Here is a 13859-nt window from a genome sequence, read left to right as displayed (position 1 = left end):
CAATCCCTGGCACCAAATTCTAACATACATCTCTCCCATGGAACTTTCTAAAAGGGCTGGAGAATGACATAATGGGCAATGTCCTCATCATCAGTTTTATTACAAAAGCAAATTCTACGTGACTGGAGTTTTAAAAAGATACCCTTGAGTAGTCACATGTCCAAACAAAAGTGGCCTTCTGAGGGTCTGTACTGATTTTAAAAATAAAACCTATGGAGGAGCAGTATGTGCCCTTTTAACCAGCTTCCCAACCCTCTAACCTGACATGGCACAGGTAACAAACAGGAAGTCCTGAATGCTCGCTCTCTAGGTGGGCATTCAAACAGGCAGTGCTGGGACTCGGGAGATTACAGCCAAGAGGGGAGAGGATGTTTGTTTTCAAAGGAGCAGGCCGGCACACTTTCGCACCTAATGCCCTCCTTGCCACAAGAAGCCCTGAGCAGACAGAAAGACAGCAGCAGACCATTCCCAGGTTAGCTTCTCAAGAAGTAGGTTAGTGGCCCAAATCATCCTCAAAAGGACTACATAGAGCTCCCTTCAAATTTCACAGTTTATGTGATCACAATAAAAAGTAAAAGAAAAGGACATTAAAACAATAAATTATACAAATGTAAAACCTTTCCTGATTAATTTTGGCCAAAATTAACTGTGAAGTTCAAGAGCACAGTGTACAACCTGTTTCAAAGAAACAGATTTGTCTTGAGTTTATCACTTACTTTAAATACCGCCCATATCAAAAAACTAAACACAGCATAATCATCTTTTAAAGTCTGAATTATAAGGCATCCCACAGTAGTTTCTTCAAGTCTAATGTTGTTATACTCATAGGATTAAAAAAGAAAAACAAAATAAGCAAGATTATTGCAAATAAACGTGACTGACTGTATGGTGTCTCCTGTTGCTCCAGGGGGTGAAAGGTAAATAAAGAAAGCTGGACATTACAATAACAACCGAAATCCGAGTTGTCTGTGACCTTAAACCAGTGATCCTGGGGCCCGACACGCTGCTGACCAGATTTGTGCGTGGGAATGTGCATGTGAGCTCCAGAACACGGGTGTGTGGTGGGGTGGGCAGAGGTGCAGGTATAGGTGAACAATAGAAAACAATCAAATCTGGTGGCTTAAAGTTATAAGAATAATCAGGTGCACAAGCATTTGGTATTCCCTCTTTTCAGGAGTGGGAAAATATTCTCAGATGAGCTGCAGACCAGATGGTGGCAGTTCCTCCGGGCCACAGCGGAGGGCGAGGCCCTTCCCTATCAGAGCATCTTCAGTAATGACTTTGGGAGTGACGCCCCACCTGGCATCAGATAAGCCTATCAACATTCTGATCGCTGGAGCAGCAAACAAACACCTCAGCCAAGGCAACCCACGGACTCCTCTCTTTTCCATTAATGCAGAGCTCTGAATGGGACTCAGGGAGGTCATGCCTCCAACGCAACTGTGTACTCAGTGCAAAACTGAAAAAAAAAAAAAAACAAACAAAAAAACCCTGTATGGGCGAAGCAAATGAAGTGAGTAATGGCTAGGAAAAAGTCCCCTCCTCAATAAGCCATGGCAGCTGTAGGTAACAATTACTCTATAACTTAGTATTTTCCACTTACAAATTTCCTAGTACTTTGATCATGGTGACTGTGTAAATAAAAGCTAACTACAAAATATATATGGACGCAAAGGGAGATGATCAGATTAATCTTCATGCTATCCACTGCCTAGTGTGTGTCTCCTCTCTGGGAAGGCTGTGACTACACCCTTTGTACTTATGGAAAAGACAACTGCACCTCGGGGTCCTCTGAGCACTAAGTGAGGAGCACGAAGCTAGAACACAATAAACCACTCCCATCGTTTAATCCTCAGTGAGTCTCAGCAGACACATCACACACACTAGCAAGACAGCAGAGAGAAGTGGGCAGGAGAAAGGACCGGAAAGAACACGGACAGTGTGTTGCTTATTTTAGTAGTGCCATCACTGGGATTCCTCTGCTGGTCCAGCCTCTATCCAGCAAGGGACTGGACTTACATATTGAAGCCTAATACCCTCTAAAGACTAAATTTTCAAAATAATGGTGTTTATAAAAACAACGTAATATTTAAAAAGTAACTGCAGCTTCACCAACCAAACACAATTAAATTTTACATCTAATGTTGCCAGTAGAGTATACTACAGTGAAGTGAATGGTTTTCCCCAGAGACTCAGCCACAGTGAAGCCAGGAATTAATTAAACAGAAAAATGGAAAATACACGGTGATAAAGGGGTCAGAATGACAACCACGTTGGGGCACTATACCCTGTAGCTGGAAGATAAACTACATCTGACACTGGTGTAATCCTTCAAAAGGATGGGCTCACTTTACGGTTCCGATTAGGAAAGATGAGTTAGTTCAATAATTACAGTGAATCAATTTGTATGTAAAAATTATAAAACAATTTCTTAACTATATTATATACAGTGATAAAAGGATATATATTATATAAATGTTTTAGTGTACAGTTATACTTTAGGGGACTTAATATCAGCTTCAAGTGATGTTATTCATAGCCATAATTTGTTGTATGTTATATCGTGACAAATGACCCACTTGATTTAAAAATTCTAAGTTGTGTGGCCCAAGAAACACAGCGGGCACTGCCTGCCTTTCACTGAACTGACTTTGCGGATGAACTACAGCTCCGGCCTCTCTGTCAACCACGATGACGAGTGCCCAATGGCACCAGCAGGCAATCTCCACTGCCACACACATAGGGTTTCTCTCCCACCAGCCAGACGTCATGCTAACCAAACTTGTTTATGCCAGTTGACTTGTTACTGTAATTATGAAATTTAATTAAATATTATGAAAGCTTATGTAATATGAGCACCCAAGATAAACTTTGTTTCTACTAAAAGCTAAGTTGAAGGCTTTGGAAAGACTTAATAGAGACAAATCACTAAAAAGAAAGCTGTTGAATGAGATGTGAGTGAAAAGAAAAAAATATGAAACCCAAGGTTTTATAATATTCAGATTGCTCTGCTAGTGTCGATGTTTTTGCTCTTGTGGCTATACTATTAATACATTATAGAACTCAGAACAGCAGAATCACTGTCAAAGAAATGCCCTTGGCCTCACAAGAGTTTGGCAAATATATTTTAATGAAAATATAATATTTTGAATATGTATAACACTTTAAAAAGGTTTCCCAATTAACCTTTTCAATTTAACCTGGTATTTTCAATTAACCAGTTCCAATTATGCTGGATAAGAGGGGTATTTTCCATGTTTCAAATTAGAAACTACTTTGGATTGGTGACTTTTAAATTTATGAAGTATGATGAGCTAAGATAGATTACTCTGATATATAGGCACTCAAATTTTTATCCCAAACTCTGGACAGAGAAAAATACTTTAAACAAACTTCTACCAGACTGAAACACAAAAATAGGCTCCTCCCCTTTAGAGGAAAGAAGAGAGCAGGGCACACAGGTTAAGAACATGACTGACCGGTTCCAGTATTACTAGCTCCATGACAGCATAAGCACTAGAGTCACTTAAGCCCAGTTTTCTCCTCTGGAAAATGTCACCAATAGAGATCCTACCTCAGTGGGCAGAGAACTGTAATGAGAAAATGAATGTCCTATCAAGGTTCAGCAAAGTTCCTGATACATATAAGTGCTCAAAAACATGTTCATTGTTGATGCTATCATATTGCCTAACTGGAAAAGATTGCCTACTACTACATGAGTAAGAGTATAACTAATTTGCTCTCTCTTACATTGGACTTCAAGTATCAGTTGTGAGCAAGATGGCCTCCACCTAGAGACAGTTCAGAATCACCTGTGGAAAGTCTCCCCAGGTACAATGAATGAATCAGGCATTCTCAACTAGGCGCAATATTACTACTGCTGAAGGGGTATCTGGCAGTGCCTGGAGATACTTTAAGTTGTCACACCTCGGGTGGGAGAGAGGATACCTGCTGGCATCAAGGGTGTAGAGGCCAGGGGTGCTGCTAAACATTCTGCAACGCATAGGCTAGCCCCCCTGCAGAAAACTATCTGGCCCCAAATGCCAAGATGGCAATACTGAGAAACCCTATTATTTTAAAGGACAGTACAAGAAAAAAGTGATCTCTAAAATCTGAATCCCAGAAAATTATTGAGAGAATAAAGACTGCTTAAAAATGAAACTGGGGTCTTCATTATCATATTGATTCCAGGACCATTGCCATAAATATTTAGGAGACATATGTATTTGTAACAAGATAAGATTCTTTGGTCAACAGATCCTTTCGAATGGGGTCTATCATGTAATAACCTTACAATAAAATTCATTCTAAAGCCATAATAATGAGTGCTAAAAATGAAATGTCATTTGGGAGAATAAGTCTACGTAAGACTCAAAACTCCAGAACAGTTTTAAGTGAAAAATCAAAACATGGCTGCAGTCATTTGCATACAGGCGGCCTCTCACCTGGCCGCAGAGATTGCTGAGCCAGGCAGTGCTCTGGACCGCAGGTGCACGTCCCTCCTTGGGGAGCATCCTGTTTCCTAGCGTGGAGGTTTCTATGACAAACTTCCTACTCTTCAATGAATAATGCTGCTCAAAAACACTTTAGAAAGCTTTTGAGTTCATTTAAATTACTGTTTAATAAATCACAGGGCCTTTCTGAAAAGTATGGATAAAACTGTATACAAAGTATAATCCACCAATATATGTATTGTTTTTCCCCTACAGAACAACAACAACAACAAAAAAAAAGACTAGAAAGGAAGTCACCAACAGGTTAAGGGTACTTGTATCTAAAGTGCTTTTTTCTGCTCAAATACAGAAGACCTAAGTTTGATTCCTGCCTCTGAAACTCATTGGCTCTGTGACTTTTGTGAAATAGTGTAATTAATTCCCACTAAAATTCCTGCGAAACAGATAAGAATGCATTACAATTCCCATTAATTGATGAGAACATTGAGGAGGAAAAGCAATAGTCCTGTACCAATTGCAAAAGTGCTTAATTAATGAAAGGTTACATTAAGATTAGTTTTGTAATCCTTAAGATAAAGCTATATTTAAAATATTTTCAACTTTAAAATGTATCCCTAAAGGTAAAACAAGTCTTCTATACAAAGACTATAATCTCATACAGTAAATCAAAGGGTCTGTATTATTTTTTGAAAACATGAATATTTAACATACAAGGCATTTTATTACCTGAAAGGAAATAACTCAAAAAATGCAAAAAAAAAATTGCAGCAAATACTATTTAACTATTTTACCATCAAGAGAAAAGAAGCAATACATGAAAACTTTTGTCACACTGCTCAAAGAAACAAATAGTACTCCCAGAAAGTACACACAGAAAATTAAAACAACGAAAGCTACCTACTCACCCTTCTGATAGAAGAATTTCCTGTAATAGTAAGCGCCGAGGTCCACATGCTCCACAATGTACCTTTTCACTCGATCCAGATGCAGCACCAAGTTCTCCTTGGGCACCTCCAGGACCGCCACTCCTGCATTGGTGCAGTGGGAGCTCAGTGCAGACTCAAAGGAGGCACTTTCACATCCACTGAAGGAACCGGAGTTGGATTTGGACAGACTGATTTTCCTTTCACCTTCTCCACCTATCTCGTTCCGGAAATACGGGCAGCTCATTACAAGTTCGTTGCTTTTATCGTCTCCCTGGTCCATCCCGAGGCTTCCCTTGGAATTCAGGTCCTCCGTGCTGCCCATCGGGGAGCTGAAACTGGTCGAGTGAGACAATGGCCCTGAAACTAAGGAAGCCACGGCAGCTGCCGAAGCCCCCGTGGTGGTGTTCCTCCTCTTAATAACATTGTGCCTGTTCATAATCGCCTCATTCAAGTCAAACAATATACTCTGAACATCGTAGTGGGCAAAGCACTTTGGACATGTCCAGGGTCTGACAGAGTCTTCTGATCGGTTATCTTCAAGATCGGATGATTTCCCAAGTTCGTCAGCTTTGGCATTGCGTAATTTACGAAAAATGGAAGAGTCTCCGGTTTCAGACTTGGACCGTCGCTTGAGTGGTTTTTCCCGTTCCTTGAAGAGCCTGAGGTTCTCTCTCTGTGAGATGGGCCCATCTATGACATCCAAAGAGAAACCAGAACCCTTGGCCCCACCGGCGATGAGAAAGTCACTGAGCTTGGTTGGAGTTGGACCTCGATCGGATTTGTCATCTTTGTAGCCCTTTAACAAGTCAAAGAAGCTCTCTCCGGACGTTCCCTGCTTATCGATCGAAGATGTGCTACCATATTCCCTGTGCAGTGATGGCCCAGTCTTGTATGTGGGCGAGATACATTCATCAAAGCTATCCACGTCAAGTTCACTTATGGTGATATCACTGTTGCTCCGCTGCCGTATTCTGCGAAGAGCCTTCCTGGGGGAGCTGGGATAGGCTTCAGGCATGAGAAATCTGGAGTCCATGTTCTCCAGCGGCCGGGTCTTGTTCTTCAGCGTGTTCTGTATGCTCTTCAACATGGCTGAGTCACTGGAATTGAGGCTAACAGAACTTCCCTGACTCACAGGACTGCTTTTGGAGGACAGGCTCTCAAGGCAACTTGAGGTTTCTATTTCCTGGCTTGAACGGCTAGATTCTTTTACGTTTTCCTTCCTTGGGGGCCAATCTGCAATTCTCGCCCTAACCCCCATCTTTGGAACTCCGGGGGTCGAGGTTATATGGTGAGGGCCTTCGCTGCGGGGGGGCCCCACGGGAGCCATGACCGAGGATCCCAAGCTGCCATTTTGGGACCTGAAGCGCCGCATGTAGAAGTCGTCAGTGTGCACTTTGGGAGGGCCATCTGCGCCGACCACGGAGGCCCTCTCGGTGGCAATAGGCCTCTCCGTCTGCGACCGTTTCAGGCTGGTCATGGTGGGAAAGCAACCGGACTTAAATCCCTGCAGAAAGGACCATCATATCTAAGTTGTAAATGTGCACTTCCCTTACGGAGAACGGGTTCCAGCAAAGACAGCAGCTGCTCAAGATCTTAATCTTTTTCATTTAAAAGGTTAAATGATGCCTTGTTTTCAAGCTTCTGAAAATCCAAATCTTCAAAACATTATAATCCACTATTGTTTCTTTGCTTCACTTTAATAAATGGCTTCCTTTGAGAAAAAACTGAATGGAAGTTGTATTACTGGGACTCTGTGGCTGCCATAATCCCATGCTTTCTCTAAAAGAGAGAAGGACAATTGGAATTAGCATTCGATAAATACATCTAAAAATAAATACGCAACTGCCAAAACCAGACACACGAAAAGACAAGACTTCATAATGGATGTGGTTCGCAGCTCACAACCCAGTATTTTAGTAAAGCAGGTTTGAAAGAGAGGAAGAAAGTAAAACTGTTTAATAAAATTAATCTTTTAAATTATATACATTTTAAAAGACTATTAATACTTCAGCCTAATTGAACTGTTTCATGTAACTGGGAGACAGAGAGGATCTCGTTCCAGGATACCGAGGCCCCAACCCTTAGGACAGACCCAGCAGGGACTCCAGTGACCTCTGATGAGCAGAGCATCCGAACCGCCGTGCTGACCAGAAGTTTGAGACACAGCCAACCGAGTTCAGTACTTAGAGCAACACACAGTCAGTGTTCAACAAGGCTAAAAAACTGAAAAATTATTTAACATGTTGCAACACTCATTTTTTAACACCTACATTTCGAAATCCTATCTTGTCTTTTGTTTCTTTACAAAGGCTTAACATAGTTGGCAAGAGCAAACCCAACCGAGAGAAAACAGTGTTTTCCCAGAGCCATTACATCCGTGAGCACTCTTCTGCATTTTCCTCCACTTTATTACTTACCCCAAAGAGGAATATTTCAGAGCGAATCCAGCATTCACCACCACCTCTTGCCAGGCTCTCTTCAGTTCCATCCACTCCTAAAGCTAGAACTATTTCACAAAATGCCGGCATCTCCTCATGCATTGCAACCCACCCCACCCTTCAGTGTTAATTTATGAAGAAAGCAGAAACAAAATGCTGCGGTGGCCAGATCTCCGCATACTCCCCAAGAGGCGACAGAGAACTGTTAACATCCTTCCAGGTGAGGGCCGAAGAAAACCAACTTCCTCATGTGCACATCAGTCAGGAGGCAAGAGGCACAATTTCTGAGTACAAAATCCTGCATGGTGGCGTACATCCTGAAAATAAAGGCAGAGGACCCTTTTCCAGGACTCCACAAAAGGCACAAGAGGTGGCCTTTAAATTCTTGCCAAATCCATGTTGGGGAAGATGCTGCTGAACCAGCACTGCGCTGACAGGGCTGCATTGTCTACAAATCACGGCTGACACCCGAGGGCGACCCGCGCACTCCCCGCACTCCGCACGGCAGTAACAAGCACTTACTTCCACAATAATTAAGCATCTTGCTTGTCGGCTTCCTGCCTGCAAGGCAGCGGCTTTAGTTCCTCTTGCAGTACGCAGCATCATTTTAGAAGACTCGCTGCTATTTAAAGGCTGGAACATTGAGGGGTGTTTCAAAAACTGCACGCCGCCTGCAGAATGCAGGGCGAGCCTAGCTCCAGCTGGGCTCCCGGGCTGGGCTGGGCAGCGGCTCAGATAAACGCCAATTGTTCTCCTGCCCCTCCCCTTCCCCACCTTTTGTGAGGGGGATAATGGTTTTGCACTGCTACCTAATTAAACCTGGCTTCTGCGCTTTCTAGAGAGTTCTGCTGTCACAGTGCTCTGATTTCCTTTCCGTTTCAGAACTTTACAGGCTCCTCTTAAACATTAAGCCTTCAAGTGGAAGAACGTGCTAACTGTTGCGTCCGAAGGCAGCACACGTGGCCACAGCTCAGAATCAAGGGGTGCCCGTCACAAAACAGAAGGAAAACCAGTCACCTGAGCCAAAATGCAAAGTAAGCACCCATCCATCACCAAGGGAACAATCTTCTGACAGTGCAAGCCAGATCTTCTGAGCTATTTTTTTAACTGGAGGGAAAAATGCTGTTTATTTCAATGAAATAAATATCTTTCAGAGAAAAAATGCACTCTCATAAGGAATAATTCTAAATAGACTTTTATAAAAACCAGATGCTTTCCACACTTCTCACAAAGTCAAGATAAATCACCTTAGTGCCAGAACTCTCATTCTCAAAAAGGCCAGTAAACCAGTCCCAACAGGATAAAAACTCATTCTTGCCACATTTCACTTCCCTCAGAAAACAGCATGTTGCAGGACTGTCTTTCTAAGGACATGTGAAGTTGATCCACTGTAGAAGGAAACTAGAAGCCAGCACTAAAATACAACCACCTGAACTTTGAACTGACTCGGAAACACCCAGTCTTGATCATTACTATTGATTCTGCAGTTCTCTTCAGAACATCACATATGCTTCCTATATTTTTAATGGATTAAAAAAAATCTTACTCTAAACATAAAAATTTCATCACAGTTTAAAGGACATGCCAAGCCTCCTATTACATCTTTATTATAGCAACGCACTGTCTTTTTTTTTTTTTTCCATTTCAAAATATAGATGAGCACAGGGCAGGAGAGTGCCCACAGTTTAATGACCTATAGAGACTTAGGAGGTTTAAGACAGACGACTCCTAAGTTAAATGACAATTTTTCCCCATTCTTTCCTACTTTCCCTTTTTCTCCCCTCCCTTTCTCCACCCTCATTTGTATCATCATACCCCTCCTGGTGCAATATAAACTTTGCACGCTGACTAAGCCTATGTGGAAATACAATATATGCTGTGGATTAAACTATGAGTAAAAATAGAGATGTCATCCATGTGGGCAATACAGGCATACCTCGGAGACGCTGCGGGTTCGGTTCCAGACCACCGCAACAAAGCCACTACTGCAATAAAGCAAGCTGTAATCTTTTTGCTGGGGGAGGGTCTTGCTTTTAATTTATAAGAAGTGCAACATCTGTGAAGCTCAGTAAAGCAAAACGCAGTAAGATGAGGTATGCCTGTATGCTGACAAATCAATAACAGCCAAAACCCAGTCCTTAGGATCGATGGAAATGGCAAACATATGCTGACAATTATTAGTAATTCTGATTATCAGTAAACCTGCCTAAGCATCACTAAATATGGCAAAAAGCAATAGAATTAAACAGAGGAACAATACTTATTTACAGCATGTCACCTCCATCTGTTGAAAGAGCAAGCTATATAAGAAACTTCCTTGTTACATATTTAATTTTACAGCTGGAGCTACTATTTGAGTCCATGGTAGATCCATTTGGCTAGAACACCAATCCCACTTTTAGTTCCGTGAGTTGGTGGAAACTATATCAGAAAACGAGAAGATCCATTCAAATCCTACTAGTTGAAAGTCTATTCATCACTCGGTCTAGCACAACATAACCTACCACCCTTTCCTGATAACGCCATTCTTCCAGAAGAAGTGCTTTCTCCTTGCCTCTAACTCCTCCCCAGATTTTCTGCATTCTCTTCTAAGCATCAACCACACACTGGGTGCTAGGGACAGCTGAGAAAACAGGCCCTTCTTCCAAGGGAAGCTGCAGGTGTAAAACAATCCTTGTCATTCTCTCTGAGACATTTACACTTTTGACCCCTCCCTCCTTTCTGAAACTCTCTTCTCTGGACCTCCAGGATCACCGTGTTCTTCATTTTCTCTTGCCTCTCGCTTTTTGCTCACTCCTCCGTATCACCGGGAGGCTCCATGTAGAAGCTGGTGATTCCAGGGTGATTTCCTCGGCTTACTTCTCTTACCGTTCTTCGTATTTTTGGAAGGGACTGTGAAGGGTACAGTACTAAGATGTGAGCCCTTGAGTGCCTTAGGGTGTGATCGCAGACCTGGGTATACTGGAGTAAACATATTACCCTGGAAAGCAGGGTGCTGACTTGGTTGGACCACAGTTGTCTGTGCAACTGAATAAAAACAGAATAATGAAATTACTTGACGAGATATGTGCGTGGTGGCCAGTGTTCTGGTGATGTTATAGGTACCTGCAGCTTTAAATATCTATGTAGTTACTTCCAAATCTCTACTTGTGATCTGCTACCCTAAACTCCAGATAATATATATGAAAGTGCTCGTTTGATATCTTCCTTATTTATATATTTTATACAATTAACTGACAAGGAAAAAGTGAAAAAATCTTTTTTTCCCAAGAAATGAATAGGTGGTAAGGAAGTGAAAACAATACATAATACAAGGAACCAAATGGAGAGAACAGCATGGGAACGAACCACCTTCCTTATGCCAGGGGCGTAAAGAATAGTTTAAAGGCTACACTGAAAGATGTGGGAAGGAAGAACAAAACAAGAAAACACCAACAACTACAGTTTCTTTCCTGACACAATTTGTAGTACAGTATGCTGCATTCACCAAAAAGGTGTAGCACTCCTCATCAAATACTTCCACAGTCCCAAATGGCATCTGTCAGATTCCCTAGCTGGCGCAACCTCAAGGGCAGAGCCAGCTCTCTCTACTTCGGGGCAACGGGAGTTTTAACAACTAGTGCACTGCTCCAGTAATTGAGAACTACGCTATACGATCCTAAGAGCATTCATGAAAACATCAATGTAAATAGTTTATGAGGTTGAATAGACAGATTTAGAACACCCATAAGTATTCTTACTTTAGAATATAATAGACAATTTTGTTTTCAAACAGAAGTTTGACTTCAGTGCTTGAACATTAGATTAAATAAGATAACCAAATAAGACAAACTATTCTCTTTATATTCCTTCTTGGCTTTCCTAAAATTCACTCACATTACACACAAGTAACAGCTCAGATAAAGGGACATCTCGCTCTTTCAAGTGAGCCTGAAACACATACAAACAACTCAGTGCCGTGTCATCCATAACTTAAGCTTCATGAATCAGCACGTAACTTTTTAGACTCGAATTTCCCCTGTAACAAAAAGTCCCAGGAAGGACTGGGAAAAACGGAGTTGGTAAATCTAGTTCCTGCTCTCCAAATGTTCACTGTCTGAACAAGACAACACTGACTTGAAAGTCAATTTAAATAACTTACCCTGAAATTAACCAAGTGAATAAGTATGGATACAAATATGTACATAAAAGGATAGAGTTTCATTTACATATAAGAAAGCAATTTATTTATCTATCTGTACCCTCGGACATGCCTATTGATTTTTTTAAAGGGGGGGAAGGCAGGGAGAGAGAGGAGAGAAACATCCGTTACTTGCCCCTCATTCGTGCCCCAACTGGGGACCAAACCCATAACCTCAGCATGTGCCCTGACTAGGAATCAATACTGCAACCTTTCAGTTTATAGGACAACACTTCAATCAGCTCGGCCACACTGGCCAGGGCAGAACACAATTTAAAACATGCCTGTTTGGCAAAGTAAGAATCGAAAGAGAGAATAACACTTGTCTCACATCTACTCTCCTAACTAAAAAAGCTCAGTAAATAAAATTATATTTCAAAGGCTTACTAAAGCTAGAATATACTTTGTATATCTGAGGGTGAAAGAAAACATGAAAAATTAGCAGAAAGCTTGAGGCCAGAAGAGGGCTGATAGAAAAAGAAATCATAGAGCAAGTTACATGACAGAATGATTGGTAAGTGGTAAAATTATCCGATAGGTGGCAAAATAAAAAATACACATAAGTGTGAGTGTTTATCTTTCACACTTAAATATGACTGAATGTGTGCAATAGCGATTATTTAATGCCAATGAGCTAGGTTTGAAGAGCTGAAAGCAAGAAGGTAGAAAGTAGAGAGATAACGGTGAATCAATATTAGAGGAAAAAGACTAAGTGTTTGAAGTGCAGTAAACTAATACTTTCAAGGAAAAGAAACCGGAGCGCACCCATTCATCAGGGGTATTGTGAGAGTACCCATGCCTGGCCCCAGGGTATCGAGAGACCAGACTCAATAAAGCCAGTGAGTGTTTTTCATGTGCTAGTTTGCCTGTCAATATTCATTTAAAATACATTAAAAGTGTATTCATCGATACTGTCAGCTGTGATCTGGTACTGTACAGCTGATTATCAAACACGACCTGACACTAAACAACCTATCATCAAGTATATGCAGAGGAAAGGGAGTGTGAGAGGTGCACGCCAGGGTGGACAGCCAGTGGAGGTCTCGTAAGCAGGGGAACATGCTTGTCAACGTTTCCCAGACCATGCTTCGAATTCTTCAAACTATTTATTCACAGGAAAACGGTTCTATAATTAATAAGGCAGAGACACACTACATTTCATCTCCCTCAGGACACGATAATACATGCTAGTATGTTAAAGGCTCCATGAAAGCTCCAGTTAAAAAAAAAAAGCAAACCAACAATACTAACTTTATTAAAGTAAGAGATTTCTTAACTGATTTGACCATGAACTCACTTTAAAAAAACAGAACATTTTTATACTGGGTATCCTATTGAACATGATTGGGGGCAAACAGGCCTAGTTTTAGAAGAATTCAAGATAAAAACAAATTTGTATATACCTTATAAATTTAAGTTACATACAGATATATAAATAAGCCAAAGAAAGTTTACCAAAGGATTTGTAATGCTTGTCTTTAGACAACTGAATTATGACTAATGGTTTAATATTTATCTATATTTACTTTCTAAAATTGGCATGTATAACTTTTATAATCAAAAGAAAAAACTTAGAAAAAATAAATAAACCCATCATTCTGTTGCTAAAAAAAAAAAAAAAACACCCAACCCAAATAATAAAACATGATCTGGGAATGTGGTACACTGAACACACACTTGAATATTAATTATAAAATGCTGCATATGTTACCCCTCCAACTCCAACCATTTGAACAAGTCAACATTCCAATGAGAGGATCTTGTGCTAAATCCCCTGATTAAAATGAAACCAAAGAGAACTACATAAAACACAAGAGTACTAAAGATTATAAGATTAGCAGTATTTATAGGAGTTGAATAA

General features: G+C 41.0%; 1 protein-coding gene across 12 annotated transcripts in view; it reads right to left on the bottom strand.

Moving 5' to 3' along the window:
• Window positions 1-13859, bottom strand: part of SIPA1L1 (signal induced proliferation associated 1 like 1) — a 330102-nt gene that overhangs the window by 121517 nt on the left and 194726 nt on the right. For 10 of the 12 annotated variants that reach the window (XM_045822209.1, XM_045822208.1, XM_045822219.1 and 7 more), the window contains one exon: window positions 5360-7159. In XM_045822209.1, coding sequence (XP_045678165.1) covers window positions 5360-6857 — 1498 coding nt within the window. In that variant the 5' untranslated portion in view covers window positions 6858-7159. Of the gene's footprint in view, window positions 1-5359; window positions 7160-7797; window positions 8257-8340; window positions 8478-13859 lie in introns of those variants that run through there. The other 2 variants (XM_045822215.1, XM_045822214.1) reach the window with 2 other exon arrangements.

Source organism: Phyllostomus hastatus, unplaced genomic scaffold, assembly GCF_019186645.2.
Source record: "Phyllostomus hastatus isolate PE091 unplaced genomic scaffold, TTU_PhHast_1.1 phas_scaffold_501, whole genome shotgun sequence".
Taxonomy (NCBI): domain Eukaryota; kingdom Metazoa; phylum Chordata; class Mammalia; order Chiroptera; family Phyllostomidae; genus Phyllostomus; species Phyllostomus hastatus.
This window is presented reverse-complemented; position numbering and strand designations above follow the sequence as displayed.